This window comes from Pleurodeles waltl, chromosome 4_1 (genome assembly GCF_031143425.1).
Source record: "Pleurodeles waltl isolate 20211129_DDA chromosome 4_1, aPleWal1.hap1.20221129, whole genome shotgun sequence".
Lineage (NCBI taxonomy): Eukaryota > Metazoa > Chordata > Amphibia > Caudata > Salamandridae > Pleurodeles > Pleurodeles waltl.
In genome coordinates this window covers 189647305-189669172 of record NC_090442.1, presented here as the reverse complement: position 1 = coordinate 189669172, position 21868 = coordinate 189647305, and the positions used below count along the sequence as shown (strand labels likewise).

The 21868-nt window shown below is 44.1% G+C and overlaps 1 protein-coding gene across 21 annotated transcripts in view; it reads right to left on the bottom strand.

The window, feature by feature from the left end:
- The window catches only part of MICAL3 (microtubule associated monooxygenase, calponin and LIM domain containing 3), a 1349174-nt gene that overhangs the window by 671671 nt on the left and 655635 nt on the right, over window positions 1-21868 (bottom strand). For all 21 annotated transcript variants that reach the window (XM_069228050.1, XM_069228034.1, XM_069228049.1 and 18 more), the window contains 2 exons: window positions 9960-10146; window positions 1098-1186 (listed from right to left, as the gene is read on the bottom strand). In XM_069228050.1, coding sequence (XP_069084151.1) covers window positions 1098-1186; window positions 9960-10146 — 276 coding nt within the window. The remainder of the gene's footprint in view (window positions 1-1097; window positions 1187-9959; window positions 10147-21868) is intronic.

The following is a 21868-nucleotide window of genomic DNA, read 5'->3' as shown; positions in this document are numbered from 1 at the left end:
TCCCAAAAGAAGGCAGAAACTGTAAAACTGGACAAAAAAGAAATAGTTTAAGAAATACGAAGGTCTCAGTCTGGTATCTCACTTGTCTAAGGGGCAAACAGAACTGGAAGGTAACATGACCTCTCACGAACCGCTGGATCCTGTGTACCACCAGTCAATTTTTTAAGGCACTCTTTCAGTGTACATTTCGCAGTGAGCTGTGCTAGCAACCAATACTGAAAATACAAACAAAATGTGGCAGGTAAGAGAAAATCCTAGAATAGAAAGTATGTTGCACTGAACACAAACACTAAGTATGTTTACATACTTTTCCCATTATTTGAACATGATTTAAGCCAGGATAAGAACTCCGATTGTCTGGTTCTACAGCCAACAATATTAATATAAGTTCATAAAATTATCATAGACACACTGTAAAATGAAGGCACATTCAGAAGCAGCTACTAGGGAAAGTAGGAGTAACAGACTAAAGAACACTTTGTAAGTGGCTAGTCTTGAGCAAGTGTAAGTCTATCCACTGTAAAAGCTTTGTAATAATGCTAATCACATAAATGCCTGTCTATTAAAAAACAGAAGAATACTGGCCTCAGTGTCTATGTAATGCATAAAAGTCATTTTACCTACATCTCTGGTTTGAGGGTCTCCCAAGCTAGTAAGAATACTTGTTTAGTGGCTTGTATGAAATCAATACTAATTGTATGCACTATTAGAAGGTGTGCATTACAGATCCGCTATTATGATGTACATTGTGATGCGTTATTCCTAGGCACATAACTTTTGAAGAAAACAATGTACAAAAGAATGTTTGTTATGCAGACTAGCTAGCTGCACGTTTAAAGCTTAGCAATGCCCTGAACAGGGAGCCAATGAAATTCATAGTTATTCTCAAATGCTTTAGATAACCAAGAGCAGAGCAGTTTCCAGATTTATTTCAAGTGAAAGTCCTCAAATGAGCCAGCTTTGTGCACACCATTAGGGACTGTTATATGAAAGGTTAGGAATGCTGCTCAACAAAAGGAATGAAATAAACATCTCATGTTTTACTCTCCTGTGAAACTACAAAACACACTAATCTGTATAAAAGCACAGTTTGTTACCTTTCCTAGTTGAGACGGTGCAGCTGGTCTCTTCCGCTGGCCATAACCAGACAGTCTGTAGCAGTAGTGAGGTTTGCAGTAGAACTTTCCTGTAGAAGCAAAATAAAAAAAAATATTTTTTTTTAAAAAGTCAAGGCGGTGGAGTGATCCTTGTAGTCTAATTTCAATCTATTCTTGCATTACGCAGTCTTTCCTTCCCCACAACGCTGCATTTATCCTCCACGCTCATTTGCAGCACTATACAACAAGCTCCTGGTGCACACTGCTTCAGTACAATATGCCTTTTAGAATTAGCCACTTACTTCTTCTGGAACCTGATGTTTCTCACAAGTGCAAAGGCACATTCGGGAGTGATGAAAAAGGGCGAGGGGAGTTGAAGTGACTACAAGGAGGATTTCAGCCTAACATCTAACGGCAGTGAGGCTTGCGTGGTGGTATTCACTTTCTTTAACAATGCCTCACTTGTATATCAGACAAAGAGCAATCACAAGAAAAAGGCTGGGAAAGGCATTCCTAGAGTAATTCATGAATAGATTAATGAGGTTAACTGCACAGGCGCAGTGTGTGATAGAAAGCAATGCTAGGGAGTGTGTACCAACTCAATTTAGCGCGTCACCCTAAAGTGACACCTACAATGCCAGCATCTCAATGAGAACAAGGTGCTAAATTTCAAAATGTATGTTACTGTCCTATTTTTTATGCCCAAAATGCAGGCCTGCATTAAAAATAATGATTGTATTATTCATGTTTGTCACACTTCAAATATATTATGTACTACAAAATCGATGTTCACTGGGAGACAAACAAAAGTCATCCTTTCATTTTGTGCTCTTGTATTAAAAGCGATGCATGAGAAATTGATTAATCACTCAAAGGGTGTAAACTCTGAGAAGCATTAAATCACTGGGAAGATGGCAGCTCACTTCAAAGGCATCTCTAGAAGTTCCAGATAGGGCCCATGCCCGTGTAATGAGCTGGCACCCCCTTGAGACCCACCACTAGAGCTGCTTAAAAGTTCCAGAAGGGGGACACAGAAAAACAGACACTGCACCTTGCCACACACATTCATTTGCCTTTTACTGGAAAACAAACAAGTTAATTATCTTCTGTAACGCTTTTTCTGGTGGCTATTCTAATAGCAGACTAGTAACGCTCCTTCTGGTGGATATTCTAACTGCAGACTACTCAGCTTGTGAATATCCCCAGGTGCCAGAGTGGATGCAGAAAGATTTTCAGCTTAGCAATTGGGCCCTAGGAGGATCTGCATCGACTTTGTTGCGGAAGTTACGATTGGAGCTGCATATAACCATCATCCGTGAACGCTGTCAGTTTCTTTACTAATACTGTCCAAGCCCTAGGATGCGGAGTTCCAAGGGCTTGGGCAATTATGTGTGCCAGTGTGGAGAACTCTAATTTAGGGCTTTTTTAAAGTTAAAAAAATGTAGTACATTTCACAGAATGAGAAGGTGGGCAGGAATGTGAAGTTAGATAGAGCATCCGTCAGAAAGAACATTACAGAAGAAAAGCAACTTGTTCTTCTGATGGATACTTCTGACTGCAGATTACTCACCTTCTGAATAGCTACCAAAGCAGTACTGAACTCAGTGGTGGGTCTGTAGAATGACTCGGACCAAAAAATTCTGCAGGAGCAAACTGCAAAAATGGCCTTGTTGTTGGACCTGGTTGTCAAGGAAGTAGTGCTTCGTGAATGTTGGGATTGATGCCCACGTTGCAGCCTGAGAAACATCCAGGACAGGCATTGCGTGTCCTAACGGACTTCGGTAATGCCTTATTTAGTACAGACTATCAAGCCGCAGAATCTTTACCTTTGAATTATTCCAAGGCGTCAGACTGGACCAGGAAAATTTCATGAGCAGTACCCCTGTGTGGCAGTAGGTGGCATTGCTTGGCTCTGCATGGCGTGGTCCAGGTGAGAAGTGATGTGTGCAGTGCCTACATAAGCTCCACCCAGGGAACTGACATCAGTTTCTTTTCTCAACTTTCCACGCCACGAAAACACTGACCACTGGTGTGGAAAACATGGGTACTGAAAGGGGAACAGCTTTGAACCTCGAAATCTGTTTGTAGCGAGAGAAGGAAGAGTGGGTGGGTCGGTAAGGAATCTGCAACTAAATGTAGTCCTTACCAGATAAAGAGTTACCAAAGGATAGTAATTTATTCATCTGATTAAGATTTCTAGCTGCTGATTAATTAACTTAGAATAGATACCCAAGCAATACCTTCCTGGAGGTGGGTCTGCAAACATGATTTAAATTAGAAAGTCCTGCACAACCGGACAGGCAAGTTGCCCATCCCGATGGACCTGGTTTATCCAGGCAATAGTGTAAAATGAACATGTACTGTGAGGTCCATGTGCCGTGATGTCCAGGACCGGAACTCCGTGTGAATGCAGTGGTTGCAGCCTTTGCTCTGGTAGAACGAGCACACAAACCTTCTAGCCAATGCGTAGCACAATTTGATGCACAGCACGAGCTATCAGGAAATGGTCAGTTTCTGCACAGCCTTCCCTTTCTGGGCCCCAACATATCCCACGAAGAGTTGATTGTCCAGCCAGGACGGTTTTGTGCAGCCAAGGTAGAACGACACCACTAGGTTTTAAGGTCCAGCCAGTGGAGTTTCTCCTCTTACTTAAAGGGGTGAAGGTAGAGGATAGAAGGTAAGCAAAGCAACAGCTTAGGCAACGTGGAACAGGGTGACTACCTTCTGCAAGGTTGCTCAAGTTCGAAGAACCAGTTTGTCAGGAAAAAAAGGAGATGTAGGGAGGATGAGAGGACAGTGCCTGTAGCTCACTGACCCTCCGGGCAGATGTAATTGCCAACAGAAAACCCATCTTGATGGTGAGGAGCCAGACAGGACAAGAATTAAGTGGCTCAAATGGAGTCCACATTGAGAAAGTAAGAATCAAATTAAGGTCCCATTGAGGCATAACAAAGCTGAGGGAAACGTGCTGTAGCCCTTTAAGGAACCTATTTGCAATACAGGTGACCAGAAGTAGGTCAAGTGCTCACTGTACCACTGGGTTCGAGCTAGCCTGGCTTAAGAGGGGAGATACCCCAAAACCGGTCCCAGGATGTTTGTTTCAGGTCCAGGAAGGACCTGGCCTGGCAGTATGGGCTGGACCGTTCCCATGGGAGCAGAGTCAAGACTGATTTGCATATGGCTGGGTCCAAACTGGGGTGGACTGGTGAGCAAAAAAAACAATGGATTAAAGCCAGATCTATGACTGAGAGAGAATGTTTAATTTGTTCAGCATTTCGCCAATCGTCTGTTCCTTTTGCTTTAGTCAAGCTTCAGGCACCAGAGACAGACATGGTGGGGGGGGGGGGTCTGTCACATTTCAGTAATAGGCACCACAAAGCTTGAATTCAGCCTTCCTCGTGAACATCCCTGCCTCACCAGGAGAGCAGTCTCGAAAAAAAATGACACAAAAGCTGAAAAAAGGTCAGTCAAAAAATGAGTCCGGGTAACTCTATATGAATTGGCGCAAACTAGTGTGGAAACAAAAGAACTTACATCAGTGCGCTGGGGTGATGGCTAAATAGGCAATGTACACGTCAATTCCAATGCAGACGAGACCAACAATACCAACGCACAGAGTTATTGCTTATGAGAAATTTCCAGATCCAATCTGACGCGTGGGGATAATTCTAAGGATAGGAGTCTGCATCTAGAATTCTCCATCAGGGGTAGTGGTTGAAAGCCTGGATTAGGTGGAATGGACCATCATTTCTTCTGGCTCCTTCTCAGCCAACGCATGGCAGATCTTAATGCAAGGGACTATCCACCTGGACAAACTCCTTTTCAGCACTTCTTTGTCCTACAAGCATCTGATCGTTCACCCGATGGTCTTTGCTAAGATCTATGTAAAAAGCATTCTTTTGGAATCTAAACAAAATAGTGCCTCCCTCCTATTTCGAGGGGAGAGGTTGGGGAAGGTACATCAGAAGATTGATCGACTGTTCAACGTGAAAGGGCATCACAGCTTTAGGTAGAAGGACCACTCTAGTCCTCAGCACTAGTCTCTCCACAAAGAAGGTGGTCTCAAGAGGCCGGACAAAAAGTTTGATGCTAACTCAGGTGACAAGATTAATTTATAGTGATAAGAAAGACTGTTTTGGGGATTAGGAGGCAGAGAAGGCAGCTCTGCAATAGCACGAAAGAAGAACTTATGAGAGAAGTAAAACCCAAACAGAGATCCCACTGTAGCATCACAAGTGGGTTAGAAGAAAACATGTAGATTAAACCTTAAAAAAAACACTTCACAACTGGTGATTTGAATAAGGACAGTTGGTCTGGAAAACACCAAAAGATTACCTTCAACTGTGCCCACTGCAAATACTTGCCGGGGCAAGTACAAAACAAACAACAAAACATCAGACAGGCATGTGATGGGTCATATTACAGGTATCACGCCAGGCCACAAATGTATCTCAGTATGCAATCTTTATAGAAGGGCACCCAGCCACCAGGGTACTATCCAGTACTTCGGTAGAAAGATCAAATGTAGTCATCTGCCACTCGCTCAATCTCCAAGCATGAGAGGTGCAGAGTGGGAACATTTGGGTGAGATACCAAGCTCTGATGCAACAGAAGATCCTCTGAAAGCAGCAGGGGAGATCAGAGGACAGATGCTCATGACCAGGGGCTCTAGCTAACACTCCTGGCCCAGTCCAGCAATAGGATGACTTGGTCCCGGTCATTCTTGATATTCTTCCGAACTCAGGACAGAAGAGGCAGTGACAGGAAGCCATAAAGGATTCCTGTGCTCCACTCTGGGAAGAACGAGTCTCCGAGAGAGAGACTTATTGTGAACACCAGTGCACAAAAGTATGGGCATTGCATGTTCTTGGCGTTGGCAAAGAGATCAAGCCAGGGTTGTCTCCAATGGTAAAAGGCACTCTGCACCACTTCAGATTTAACTGCCATTCATGATCCACTATGCATCACTGGATGAGCTTGTCTGTCCTGGTGTTTAAAGATCCCGCCAGGTGGTGTACTATCAGGGAAATGCCTCCTGGCACAGGATGGAAGGACCCATTTAGCCCTGTCATTTGAAATACCACATGGTAGTGGTGTTGTCTGTGAAGACCCAAACCAGCCTAACCGTCAGACAGCAGGAATGCTTTCAAAGCCAATTGCTGGCAACCACAGCAGGGTGTAATGGAGATGGGTCCCTACTAGAGTTCTCCGAGCTCCACCTCTGCCAGATCTCCACAACCCCAGCAGCGACACATCTGTCACCACTGTCAGCTCTGGGTGGGTTAGGGAGAGGTAGCTGCTGCTGGTCCAGTCGAGGAGCCACAGCTGGATGGAATCGGACAGGTTCCCTGGTACTGGGTCCACTGAGGCTTGAGGTCCACTGCAGAGCTCACACGTGAATGATAGACCAGCAGATTTAGGAGGCCAGTAGACCAGGAAGCCTCAGAGCCTCGACAAGCAGATGTAGGAGGCCAATGGGCCAGGAAGCCTCAGAGTCACCCTCACTGAGATCCAAGACTGAGGCTGAAACAGGCAGAGCCTGAATGTCCTAGGCTCGTTGCTCCAGAGGGAAAAAGCACATGGACCCAAGATGCCTCTGATGAAAGCAACTAGGTGTTACTTTGGTACTTTGATTGTGAAGCCTAAACAAGTAAGGAAATTCACCATTGTCTCACGAACATGCCATCAACAGCCAGTCATTGAAGTAGAAGGAGATGGGCACAACATACCTTTGGAGGTCAAGGTTACCAAACACCAGCATTACCTCTGTTAACACCTGAGCTTCACTGGTGAGGCCAAAAGGGATCATGGAAAACTGAAAATGTGTGGCCCACCTTGAACTGCAGTCAATGTCTGTGGCCCTACAGGACAGGAACATGGAATTAGACGTCTTGCAGGTCCAACTCTATCATCCAGTATCCTGGCTCCAGGACAGACAGAACTCAGCATAAGCAATTTGTCCTTCTCGGGAAGGAATTGAGAGGTTGGTGACCTAAATTTCTATGTAAATCTTTCATTCTTTTTCCGCCTTAGGAAATAACGGGAGAAACATCCTGTATGAATCTTCGAGAGCTAGAATTTACTACCCAGCTGCTTTTACCAAAAGAGCCTATTTGTCCTGCAGCAAAATGGACAAGTTTGCCCCTGAAAGCCTCTCTGATGTATGGGGAAAAGGAGGTGGTATGGAATGGCAGGGTTTAGCCTCTTTGGATTAGCTGCAGGAATAACCTGTTAGATGATATGGCCAGTCATCAAAGAGGAAATAACTGATTATGCCTCCTACAGGTAGGTTAGTGTGGCTAAGGACTAACTAAATTGGCTTGGAAGCTGCTGCCAGAAGAGCTGGAAGGTGCACTGCCCCGGAAGTCCTGAACGGCATCTGATGGATCCCTTATCCCATCCTACTAAAGAAAACTGGGGTGCCTGCTGTTGAGGCGGTGGGTCCTGAATCTGCCTGTAAGCAAAGCCCCCTACCCACGCCCCTAAAAGTGTTGAAATTGTTGGGGATTCTGCCTTGCAGCTGTGAAGAGACCAAGGAATCAGAGTGGCTCTATTTTCTTTAAAACTCTCAAAGGCAGAATCAGTCTTTTCTCCAAGCAGGCAAGACCCCTCAAAGGCATATCTATGAGTGGCACTTGGATGTCACCTAAAAAGCATGTGAGCATCACGCTAGTTCTACCCGCTCTGTTTAAACAGGCAGCGTGTCCAAGCCTGACAAAGTTACATACTTGGCTGTGTCCTTGCCATCTTGACCAGTTTGTGCCAAATTGATTCTGTGAACTGTTTGCAAGATCTCTGTGACCATTTCTCATAATCCATGGGAGTACTGACCCCAGCAAACCGTTAAGTGCTGAAAACATCCTCTTTCCAAAAGCTTCAATCCTTTTCTACTGTCTTGGGGTGCGGGTGGGCTTTCATAGGGAAAGACTAGGGATTAACCCTGCTGGTAGATACCTAAACTATCAGGCCCTAAGTGGTAGAGTGCTGCATCAGGAAGGCAGGGTCGCTGAAAGCCAGCCTGAAGCATCAAGCCACTTGTCTGTTGACAGGTGCACAGGAACCGGGCTTAGCCCAAGTACCCATGAGGGTGTCAAGTCAATGCTTCATTAAATGGCAGCAAAAGTCCGGGTGAGATATGTCCAGTTTATAAAAGCAGAGTGAGGATGTTTTTCAATCGAAAAAAGGTAACTGCAAGTCTAGAACTTCAAGACACTTGTCTGATAACTTTGGATCCAAATATAAATAATAATTGTGGAGGAAATTCATCCCTATTCCATCATTATTACCAAAAAATTGGTTGAGTCTGGTTAAAATCCAATCAAAAATGGTGGCGTGCAGGAGAACGTCTCCTAAGCAAAAGTACTGTCTTGTTAGAATGAACTGGGACTGCGCACATCTTAACTGGTCAGGGGCGTGACTTTGTACAAGGAGGAAACTAGTTTGGTTCAAAGTCAAACAAGGCAATGGGAGCATCGCCCTATCATGTGGCAGGCATCAACGTGGGGCCAGAGGTGGAGTCAGCTCTGAAGTTGAATATTGACCCATGTCTGACTAGAGGACTCCACTCATCCAGGAGGGCCTAATGTAATGCCTTATGGAGCAGGCAGAGATTCGAAGCTTGGCCTACTTAAAGGTCTCAGCCTGTTGTAGTATCTCTGATGGACTTGAAATTCAGAGTGCATCGGGATTAGCTGCCAAATGGATTCCTTGGTGACAGATCAAGACCAAAATCGAGGGGCACCTTGACATTCTAACGACTTTTCAGAAGGAGAGTGGCGAGGTTGGGTTGAGACACAGTTGCACTTCTTAAGCTTCTTTTGGAACTTGGACTTACCTGAAGACTTGGATCTTGAAGACTGGAATCTGTCGCATGAGCAGCCAAAAAAGCAGGAATGAGTCAACAGTCTCTGCTTCGAGCGGTTCTTCAGTGATGTCCTGAAGTAATACAGCCTGGCTTTGCAATCCCAGATCACATAGTGCACAAGCACACTCCTCACTCAGCTAAGTCGTAAGCCGAACCCAAACATACCTCGTAGGGATCTGTCACAGATCTCTCTTAGCGACAGTCCCTAAAAGGCTTCAATTAAACCCTGTAGTTTTAGGAGGGGACCGGTTCCCTTGCACGCTGGAGAGAAAATAAGAGTGGAAAAAAACTCATCAACTGACAAGAAAAAGTTAGGCGCTAGCTCCGGATCTGCGCATGAAGGCACAACTGTCAATACTCTTGGGTGCCACTTAAATGTGGCTCCAGTCATTACTTATCGGATGAGCGGAGTCGATGCAGAGCTACACTACATTACCTACCGGCAAGCAGAGGTTATGCTGAAAACGTATTCCGTACCCAGGATCAGGTGGACGGGGGATATTAACATAACGAGGGGACTTCAGTTATAAGTATCGATCAGAAAGAGTTGTTTGCTTAAAACGCTTAAGTATGATTTTGTATGTAGGTTTATGTACACCTATATTGTTTGATCCCCATTAAAAATCACTTTTCAGAGACCCCCATTGGTTCACTTAATCAAGACGTGTGTTGTGGCACAGCTGCAACCATGACAGAGGCTTTCCGCGACCTGACTTGTGAAGACGAGAACTGTTGGGAAAGAGTTGTACATCCAATAAGTAGTTCAGCTGCTGAAAGATACATTTCAGCTTGCCTTGAAGAAGCCCAGTTGAGAGATAGCGTGCTGTAGATCACACATCATCCCCTTTAGTGACATTTCAGTCAGGAGCTGTCAATCACGTTTAGATCATAATGGGCTTTAAAACACCCACAGAAACACAATTGCCATCACTGCAACATTCCCAGAAAAAATAGCAATTTAAAACAGAAGATAATAGCTTTGAACATTCTGCCCTTACCATCTTCTAGGTCATAGGCGTATGAGGACAAGCGCAGAGTAGCATTGCAGTAGTCACACTTAAAGCAGCTCCTGTGGAAGAACTTGGCTTCAGCGCTAAGACGCTCCATGACATAGACTCGCTTCCCACAGAAGTAGCAGACATCACTTCCACCAATATTCTGTGGAAACTCCTTCCTGAAAGAACACTGTGAAAGAAGGAAACGAGTGAAAGCTTTACCCTACACAATGGATTTCACACAAGGCAAATTCCAGACAAAGCTTACAACACATTACTTGTCAACTTGTGCTGTGTACTCCTGACCTCTGTCAGTTGAAAATGGCTAGCGACATGTGGTTACATTTCTGCAGGAACATAAGTCTGTATTGCACTCAGAGAACTTCACCACACAAGTGTGTCTGAAAATCACCAAATTAAGCATGTAGAGCAAATGGGGATTAAAGTACTTGTATTGTCTGCAACTTACCCTATATCACTGAGTAAACATTGTGCACATCATAAATCTTGGACCTTTGTATAATCTGCTTCTATTTTATCCTACAGAACTCAACAGCATGAGGACTGAAGTACAAACACCTAAAATTGGACAAGGGAGCAGGTATGTAGTGTAGAATTGTAAGAAGTGATCACATGATGACTGCAAACTAAATCAAGCTTCAATATTAATTTCAAAGAGAACCTGCAGGATGGCCAGCACACAACACATTACACAGGCCAGCTTTTATGGGATTGAAAGTACTAAAATTGGCGCCATGCAGCTGCACATAAAAAAACATGATTTTTCCTCATTTAAAAATGCCCTTGAATGTCCAAAGCTTTCATTATGTGGTGAACTTGCAACAATCCTATTTGTCATGGTCTATATAAACTGTACATATATCGAAAAGATTTTCAATTCTCCAATTATGTCCTTTACAGCAGGAGAATTCAGAATTTTTAATTTACCAAAGAAAAAATTAAAAGACCGTCAATATAAATGTTAACCATTTAAAGGTGTGTTATGGTTTGTTTAAGAAACTCACTCCAACAGTCTTTGTTAAAACTTAACATGGAAAATAATTCTCAAAATTTAGAACCTTAAACAAATGGCAACTCTAGCAAATATATATAAAACGATCAATACAAAGCAATACTGTGAACAAATAAACAAAGAACTAACAAAGTAGTCTTTTGCATGACATCTGTATAATATACCAAAGTAAGGTATAGTGAGAACAGAGTCCAGTGGATCCCCAGAGGCTTTACAGAGGCCAAAGTAGATAATACTAATGCTCTCTTTTGCAGAAGTGTGGTAGAGCAGGTAGGTTTATCGAAGGGTAGTGCTAAGCATTTGTTGTACACACAGTCAAGAAACAAGGCACACACTCAATGACTAACTCCAGGCAAATGTTTAATGTATCAAAAAATATAATTTGTTACTTAATTTTTAGAACCAAAAGAATCTCTGTTGCAAGTAAGTACAGTTTCAAGAATGTATCACTTTCAAGTATTCAATGCATTTTGTTTAGAATTTACAGATAAAACAGTTTTCAGGTAAGTAATACTTTTCAATTTCAAAAGTAAGTGCAATTTCTCATAGAAAGCAATGCAGTCCAAGGGAAGGAAAAGGTAAAAACACAATTTGTACTCGACTTACGATCCCAGTCTTCAGCAGGTAAGATGTCCACAGGACAAAGTGTAGGAAGACACCAAGAGTGCACCACCAGCAACATGGGGCTGGCTGGGTGCAGAGGTCAACTTTGGTGTCGAACGCCCAATGGAATCCTATAGAAACAGGGGGCAGTTAGAAAGATACAGCTTGCAAGTAAGTACCCGTGACTTCAGGGCACAGACCTGGAGAGTTTAGATAAGCATCGGGGGGCCAGGGATCAGTACCAAACACACACCCTTCAGCGGCGCAGGGACGCCTGGGTGCAGGGTGCAAGCACAGCGTCGGGCACCCAATTCTCTGAAGAAAAACAACTGATGGACAGACAAGTAGAGAGCCCACTGGACACTGCTGGACTGTCGGTTGGGTTCCACAAGGTCTGGGGGCTGCAGGGTTACTGTTGGACCTGGTCCTTTTTACAGGGTCATACCCAAACCTTTTGCCTTCCTCCTCCTATTTTCTCTGACCTTTTTTCTTGACATAAGGACTCTCGGCACTTTGCCACTGCTCATCAGTGCTAAAGTGCATGTGCTCTCCCTTCTAACTTGGTCTGATTGGCTTACACCTAACTGGCACATTTATTTTACCTTTATGTCCCTTGTACAGTGGTATCCCTCTGCCCAGGGCCTGTAAATTAAATGCTACTAATGGGCCTGCAGCGCAGACTGCGCCGCCTTTCAAATCTGTCTCAGGCCTGCTACCACAGAGCCTGCGTGTGCAGTTTACTGTCACAGGGAGCTGGCATCTAAATTTACTTGCCAGGCCTGGAACTACCCTTTTACTACATATACATCACCCCTAAGGTAGGCCTTAGCTGTCCCAATGGGCAGGGTGCTGTGTATGTAAAAGGTAGGACATATGTCTTTATGTATGACATGTCCTGGTAGTGACAAACAGCCTATCTAGTTTCTCACTACTGTGAGTGCGGTCAATCATAGGATTGCATTGTAAATGCCCTAACATATGTCTAAGTGGTACTGTCTAATTTATATGGGGTTGGGTAGGCATGTTTGATATGGTTGTAATTGCCTGTAATATGCCTCACACATAGGGCTCGTTTACCCCCCACTGATGTCTAGAGCCAGTGCTGGAGGAAAGAGGAGATATTCCTGGAACTGGTTAGTGCTGGTTGGAACCCCTTCTCACCCTTTTGTGGAGGATACCGAGAATGAGTATCAGTATAGGGGGCTGTCCCCAACATTTGGACTTGGGACTGAACTTCTGCCCAGGGACTGCCGGACTACACAAACGACTTATCAACTGGACTGCTCTTCTTTTGGTGGCCTGCTGCCTGGTGTTGCTGAGTGGCTTAAAGGACTCATCTAGCTCGCTTTTCTGTATGTTGCCCTGCTGCCAGCCTTTCCTCTGACTCTGGACTGTCAAGGTTCAGTGGAATTACTAGGAGGAACTGCCACCTGAACCTCTTCTTTTGTGCTGGCCTGCCTGCCCCACTGGGTCCTCCCAACAGTGAGTCCTGTTTTCCTGCTCCTTGGCCTTTTTCAAACAAGTAGCGCATAGGAAACGCTTCCGCCCTGGTGACACGGTGCCCCACACCTGGGGAGGACTCTGCTCTTTGCACTGCGTTATACAGCAGGTGTCGTACCCTCTGGACCAGTGTCTGATGTGCTATGCCGGTACTGCATGGTAGATGCTCCCACTTCCCAGATGAAACAACGTGGAGAAGCACACAGCGCTCGAGCTACAGCTGTGAAGGGCCCGCGACCGCCTGCCGTCTTCCCAGCTGTTGCTTCAGTGATGGCTGTCTCCACTCCCTGCTACTGTAAGGAGGGGCTGCTGTGTTTTGAATGTGAAGAACCTGACCTGTGAAAGATTGGTTCATGCGGCAGTTGCCCCTACTATTCCCCGCTACTATGCCTGAAAGGCACATTTTCCAGCTTCTCCTGGCCTTCTGCTGCACAAGTCCATTCCCCACAATGCGACAGGAGTCAGGCTGTTTCCCTGCCCTGCCTGACTGATACCGCTGTGTTACTAGCAGGAAACTGGAACTCAGAAAGCCGCACAAACACCCTTGCAGCGCTCTATGAAAAAGGAGCCTCTTTTCTTATGCTGTTCTGTGCCCGGGGGCCCAAGGACAACTGCTACACAACTCTGTCAAGTGTGTAAGGTTATCTTGGGTATATAACTCCCTCGCCCTGACTAGAGTGATAGGTTATGCCTGGCTGTGGTGCATACCCTAGCCAACCAGAAACCCCATTTCTAACAGATACACCTTTAGGCATCAGGAAATCTTCAAGGGATCCGGTTGCGGTCAGAGACATCCTCTGGATTTAGGCTGCAGGCATCGTCGTGTTTGCAGGAGGGGTCAACCTAGGGTGAACTCGAGGTCACAATCGCCTGAGGACCTTCTCTGGACTGGTAGGCCACCCAGGTGCAAAGTGGGCAAGACTTGCGGATCCATGGAAGTTCTGGAGTCCTTTTGAATGTTTCTTTGTGGACAAGGCCGCTGTCCTCAGGAGATCTTGGTCCGTGGTTAGGCAGGCAGGCAGGCAGTCCCCTTGGGGTTTGTAGAGGTTGCTGGTCCTGCAGGAACTGTCGTCTTCTTGTAGCAGGAGTCCTGAAACTTCAGAGAGGCCAGTAGGGCTGGAGCCAAGTTAGTTGCAGTCTCTCTCTTCTCTGCTAGTGTGGCTCTTCAGACCTTCTTGTCAGGTCGCTAGAAAATCTGAAAAGCAAGGTTCAGGGGTGCCCCTACATACCAGATATAGAGGTGTTACAGGGGTCAGAGGTAGTAGCTAATGGCTACTGTCCCTGAGGGTGGCTACACCCTTCCTGTGCCCACTCCCTTTGGGGAGAGGAGCTCCTTCCTAACCCTATTGGCTAACATCCTCCAAAACAAGATGAGGATTCTGTCAGGAGGGATTCACCTCAGCTCTAGGCACCCTAGGGGTGGTCCTAGCTGGGGTGGACTAATTTTCCTGCCCTACCTGCCGCCAACAGTGGAGCTTCATCTGGGGTGGGCCGGCATCTCCACTAGCTGGTGTGTCCTGTAGCAGTGTAACACGATGCAGGAGCCTTTGAGGTTCACTGCCAAGTGTTGCAGTTCCTGCAGAGGGGATGTGTGAAGCACCCCACCCAGAGCAGGCTTTGTCCCTGACCCCAGAGAGTACAAAGGCTCTAATCCCAAGGGGTCAGAATCTTGTCTGTTAGTGGCAAGGCTGGTACAGACCGTTCAGCCTCCCACTAGAGGGTTGGGTAAAATACAGAGGGCATCTCGGAGATGACCTCTGTGTGCATTTTTCAATAAATCCAACACTGACATCAGTGTGGGTTTATTGAGTTAAGGGGTTTGATACTAAACCTCCCAGTCTTCAGTGAAGCCATCATGGAGCTATAGAGTTCCTAATACAGTCCCAGCCCATATACTCAATATAGCCACACTGCACTTATAATATCCAAGAATGGACTTAGATACTGTAGGGGTATATTGCTCATGCAGCTATGCCCTCACCAGTGGCATAGTGCACCCTGCCTCCGGGCTGTAAGGCTGGCTAGAGAGGTGACTTACCTATGCCACAAGCATTGGCTGTGTGCATGGCACTCTGAGAGGGATGCCATGTCAACTTTACCTTTTTCTGCCCACCAGCACACACAACCTGCAACGGCAGTGTGCATGTGTTCGGTGAGGGTGGTCCCTTAGGGTGGCACAATACCTGCTACAGCTCTTAAAGACCCTCCCTGGGAACAGGGCCCTACAAGGGACTTAGCTGTGTGGAAGCAATGGTACAGTTGAGGGAAAGAACACAGGTGCTGGGCCTGGTTAGTAGGATCCCAGCACACAGTCAAGTTAGCAACCATACCAAAAGGGGCACTTTCCTACACTGGAGCTTAGAGTTGTCACGTCTGTCTGGCAATAATGCGGGTCATTTTGCTGCACTAGGTGTTATGTAAAACTGACTGTTGATTATAGTTACTTAACATTACAACCGAAAACAGCCTGACTGGGAGTATTTCAAGAATGTGAATCCACTAAAGACCCAGAGCGGGAAGAAAAAAAAACAGCCAAAAATGGTAAAATCGGAACAGATTAGTACCAGAAAAGAATTACAGGCACCGGTAAAGCAAACAGGTCAGGCATTGACCGCCTGTCTTTTGGCTTGGGAAATTCTCATTTTATTCTCTCATGGTTTTTGCAAAACTATACTGTTGGGGAAGCTGCCAACACCCCATCAATAAAATAAAATAAAAAGTTACACAAAAATACTCACTTGGTGTAAAAAAATAAATTAAAAAAAAAAAAAAAACACATTTACTGAAGGGAACTATTTTGTGTAGAGATGTACTACTTGTAAAACTGCAGCATGCTCTACTCTCAGTGGAGTTAGCCAGAAGCTAAAGAAGACTGACCCCCACCTTTCACCAGTGTTGCAGACAGAGATGTGTCAACCTATGAAGCCAAATGTCAACTCTTATGATGTTTACTATGAAGGGAGTAACGTACAATGCTGCAAAGCAGCACAAGCTCTAAGCACAGTACATGAGGAACGCTCGTTCTGCGAAGGAAAATATGCTAAAAGGTGAATCAAATGAAACATTTAACACTATAAATTAAATGTTATAAACATTAGGGGAGTACATAGGTCGGGCTACGTTGTGATATGAAGGTGCTTTAAATGTACTGAACGGACCCATGAGCGTGGCAAGCCTCCTCAAACACAATCTGCTACAATTACCAAGTTTCAAGTCTGATCCGTTTCAACAGAAAAGTCTACAGACAAACACAAAAAGCCCACAATTCGAAGTTTAACATTAAATCTGCTGCTCCTCCCTCCGTCACGAAGAAGCGCCTGAGCTCGACGGCCTCCTCACAGAGTATAAGCCTCTTTCCCGCCAGTCCAGTCACCGCTCTGGCAAAGCTCGAACCGCGGTTGCTAGCTCTTAGACCCGGTGCTGCTCTTCTCTCTGCCAGCTTACCTCTGGGAGTTAGCGTCACAGACAGACATGCGGAAACTTCTGGGCACGGGCTGTTCACAGTCAGCTGGGGAACAGTCAAAAGACGCCGCTCTGATGCCTTCCTTATTTTCAGTTAATATTAGAATTCTTCATGCATACCGTAGTGGAGCATGCTAGTGGGAGGAATACTCTTCTCTAATCCCAATGGACACTGGAATTCCTAGGTTCTCTCCCAGCCACAAGTCAATGCTGGTGGTGCCATGTCCTGAGACATAGCAGGTACGGTATAGGACATGGGTACTCGCAAACATTTCCCCGGGGCCCGCAAAGCTCTGTCTGTGGCATACCCGAGGGCTGCACAGATGCCAGTACAGCGAGGGTTGGGGTGATGAAAGGTTGGCGTAGAGGGACGCGAAGCAGCTGCATGGTATGGACAACAAATTGAGCCTTCCCATGGTTTATGTGTGCCATCAATGCTCTATTCTCATGCCCCTAGAAATAAAGTCAAAGCATGAACATCTAATGTTAAACATGAGAGGGAAAGAGACTCATCTGGTCGGTGAACTGCAAAATGTGAAACCAGAAAACCTGGTTATCAGGTCTGGCATCCACACTTAACCAAATTGTGTGATCCTAGGCAATTGGTTAATTTCACTTTGCCTCCCTTTTCTTCACTACCACATATAAGAGCCCCTTGACACATACGAGTTCAGGATGTGTGCTGTACCAAACTATAATGTTGTTCCAATTATATAACAAGACTACGCACAAAGTGCGCCTTACAAATTAGTTGCCTTTTAGTTCAATAATGGCATTGTTTTCCAAATGGGGGCGCATGAATGTTTCCAAGATCATGTTTGAAAACAGTCATTGCTAATGCCTCTAATGCAGTGATATAATCTTATCTTCTAAGGTAAAATGCTCATGCAAGTTGATAAAATATACGTTTTTAAAGTTTGCAGAGTTAATCATGTTTCTGCATGTTAAGTGCAAGATGCCTTTAAAACTAAAGGGGTTTCTAATGAGAGGTTGTCTAGGACACCTTTTCTTCTATACTGTTACTTTAATTAACATGTAAATAAAGTATACTGGTTTGTGTCGCAGTTGTCTGTTTGTTCCTGCGTTGTCAAGTGAACAGCAGCCCACTGCTACTGTTCACTAGGGGGCCTTAATTAAACATCAGGAGGGCCGCATGTGGGCCCCGGGCTGTACTTTGAGTATCCCTGGTATGGGAGATGCCAAGCTTTAGGGTTTTTATTGTTCACATTTCTCACTGTATTTATCCATACTGATTTTTTAAACTTTTTATCTGTATTTACATTTTTATTCCCAGAGGGGGGGAAATCTGCTGGTGTTTGTCCACAATTACTTAAACAGAAAAGGTCCACTTACTATAAGTGAAATAATTTTAACTGATTTCATGAGCTGCTTGGAAGTTCATAGGTACTTTCTTCTGGTGGGAACGTGTTACTATGTAACATGCCATTTTCCTCCTTGAAATTATCACTATAACAGATATCTCTTTAACAGTAAGCTTACAAACAAAAAATGTATAGGGGAGGAATCTTTATCCCCCAAATAATCTTACTGCATTAGAACCAGTTACAAGCAGGGTACACACAAACTACAGTAACAGACACTCGACCTCCTGAGCTATCCCATCAAGACTAATCTGTAACCAGTAGGTAAATGTTTCTGCCCACATGGAGATGACTTGTCTATTTTCGCACACTTTGGCTTTTTAATAGGATCCAGAGACCTCATTGGTTGAAAGGACACAAAGGGCTTCAAATAATACTTTTGGCATTGAATCTTTTCTTAGTGGAGAAATGAAGAACTGGGATATACAGCAATCTTACCAGTCATCTAATTCTTACATAAGAGCGTTTAAGTCTCCATTCCTAACAAAGCAGGTATGAAGAGGTGTGATAGACCTTTTGGAGCAAATTGCTTCCCCTTAAATTCAAGAACTGGAAAAATCAATACTATTTACGATTTGAAAAATAAAAGGATGTAGCCCACTTGTTAAAAAGCAAAAAAAAAAAAAAAAAAAAAAAAGAATAAAGAAAATGCATACACATTATTAAGCACCTATGTTTGTTGTCTCGAAAAGATGAATAGAGAAACAACCTTAAAAGGTTTTTATACATTCACCACTGCCATTAACTGGAAACTGCAATGCAGTTAATTAACAAGACATAGAAGCACTTACCTATGTGTCCATTATCACTAATCTTTCATGTATATGGGCCCATCTCATTTTTCCACAACGAGGACCTGGAATTTTAGAAGCTTATTTAAAAGCCTTTTGTTTTAGTTAGGTACGAGTTCGGATTTTTTTTAGGGTATCACCTGGATCCCGTTGGGTTGAGGAGACTTACAAATTTCACATCATCGTAACTACCCTCTACATACATGAGGGTCATTCAAGACACCAGATGCTCCCTAAATGAAATATTGTCACTAAGAAGGACATGAGCTGATTTCCACAGAAAACTAACATCCTGGCAATCAGAAAAAAATCAGAATATCTTTCTGCGCCCTAGCTTAAGTTTAGTTTATAGAATTTATAGAGCGCATGGCGACCCGAAGGCATCCCAGCGCTAAAAGCAACAAAGCACGAATAGGAGGGAGAGTCGATACTAATTACAGAATAGAAAAGTTTTAAGCTTTTTCCTAAAGAGGCGCTCGGAGGATTCAAAACGGAGCTCCGTAGGAAGGGTGTTCCAAAGGTGAGAAGCCTTACTGGAGAAGGAGTTGATACCCCAGGCTCTCTTAGACCGAGAAATGTGTGCATACCTAAGAGAGGAGGAGCGGAGGTTCCTAGAAGGAGTGTGCAGGAAAATACGTTTCCTCAGAGAGATGGGACCTTTACCATGTAGGGCCCTGTGGACAATACAGAGAGATTTAAAATGAATCCTTTCTTTAATGGGGAGCCAGTGGAGGGTGGAGATAGCCAATTTGGCAGATGCGTATTTTGAGGAGTGAGTAAGAAGCCTGGCAGCTGCATTTTGCACTCTCTGCAGCTTCTTTATAACATAAGAGTCGACTCAACAATTCTCTGCCAATCATGCCAGTTTTTATTTGCATCAAGTCATTCAAAAGGCCTCTTTCTTCTAGCCTACTTTCGAAAAGAAACCAGGAATAACGAATCTTAGATAGTGGGATTCAGTTGCTGCCTTCCATGGACCACCGGAGACGACAGAATGTTGAAATAAATGTCAGCAGGGGAGACCCTACTCTGGCAGCATCTTGAATGCCAATGACAAAGAGGTTATTCCCTCTCAGGATCGAATATAACACATGATTAATACAAACTAAGACCCACTTTTTAAATAATTAAAGCTTGTAATCTTCTAACAGACAAAAATACATTTTCAAAACAGTAACAAGGCTTTCACGCCAGACAGTCACCCAGGCCACTGCACTCACACAAGAAATCTGATTTGCTTATTATCTATTTTATAGATACAATAAAAAAATTAAAAATAAAGATAGCATCCCCAACACACATGCCACTTCTGAGACGTCCCTTACATCTATGAAAGGAAAGAAACGCCACTGTAATACATGGTTCCTCGTAAAATCAATGACAAATTATTCCTCTCTCTGTTGTCAACGGTAAGATCTGATTTACCTTTAGATCCCGGTCCTCTGTGTATTTTAAAAGTAATCTTACAAGAAATTCTAAGTCCCTTAAACCGTCACCAATACGTAGCCCCCACAAAGGAAAGTAAGGTGAAGATCAATTACTCATGAAAAACTAACAATTTCCCTTCTGCCTCTCTTTTCTCCAAAATTATGGAAACTCGTGCAGCACAGGAACTATCTTACCATCTTCAAGTGACCAATTTCATTGATCATCTTCAGGCTGGTATTTCAGACGGAGCACAGGACTGAATCAGCTATGTCTGTATTTGAAGATGTGTGTTGTGTGGCGGATGTAGGATAAACTTCAGCTCTGATCTGGTGAGATCTGTCAACAGCTTTTGACACAAATGACCATTGATTATTGGCCATACATGTGGAAATCAATGGCATACAAGGTTCGGCTCCTGAATGGATCACAATCTTCTGGACAATTGTGATCAAAAGGCCAAAGTAGTAGAGGTGAAATGTGGGATGCCTTAGAGGTCTTCCCTATCAACCCACCTTTTTAACCTAAATATTAGACCACTAATCAAGTAACTATGGGAGAAAGACTGTAGTTTATATTATGGTGCTAATGCATCCTGTTCATTAGTGCAACAAATGAAATCCTATTTCAGCTAGACAGCACTGCAGCCTACCAAGAAAACACCAAAAATATCAAGAGCTTCATCTGGGAATGGATGGATAGCAGTCAGCTGAAACTCAACACAGATAACACTGAAATAGAGATTCTAAATAATACAAATGGTCTTTAGAGCCAGCTATAGTGGCCTGCACAGATGGGTAGCACCCTTACTACAAAAAGCCAAGCAGAAAGCCTTGGAGTAATTGAGAACCTAATTCCACACATCGCAGAAGTCATTTCATTGTGTTATTAGATGTTGAGAAAGATGAAAATGATCCCTATATTTCTCACTCAAGGCACTTTGAAAACAGTAATAATAGCATTACTTGTATTAGACTGGCCTACGCAAATTCCATATACATCAGCCTTCCAAAAACCATACCCCATAGACTACAGTTTATCCAGAACCAAGCACCTAGATTGGTCCATAGACATCCAAGGAATTCAGTGGCTGCCTGGGAACAGAGAATTAGATTCAAAATATACTGCTCGACGTTTAAAGCTCTCTCTGTTGAGGGCCGCGAGTTCTGGCTCGGGAGCTCTGCGCTTCATCTTATTTCCTATGTATTCACGATCACCCGTTTATCTGGAAATTGTTACCATTATCTCTTCGCTCAAACAAATTGCATTTCTTTTTCGAAAAATGTAAAGACTTGGCTATTTAAATAAGCCAACCTACCCAATTAATTGTTGGTGAACTTGTGTTTTACAAGAATCAACATCTTCAATTTAGATAAGAACCTTATCTGGAGGCAGGGTATTTTCTGACAGACTTCCAGATCAACAGAGCTAGTAATGTACATCCTGGGGATTTACAAAGTGTGCACAACTCCTCCTTTTCAGGCGAACCCAAGATACTTAACTTATGAAGTCACTTGTCAGGACAGAACTGTGATCACCTATCAGAGTTTAGGGCTACTCCAAAAGGCTTGTTAGCCATTTTACTAGGCCTGGGCAACAAACTCCACTCCATCGACCATGTAATACAGACTTCTGGCCAAATTCCACTGACCACCACATGGTGGTGTTTTTTCTTGTGCATGGCTCACCAACGGTAAGTTGTCGAGCAGGACCGAG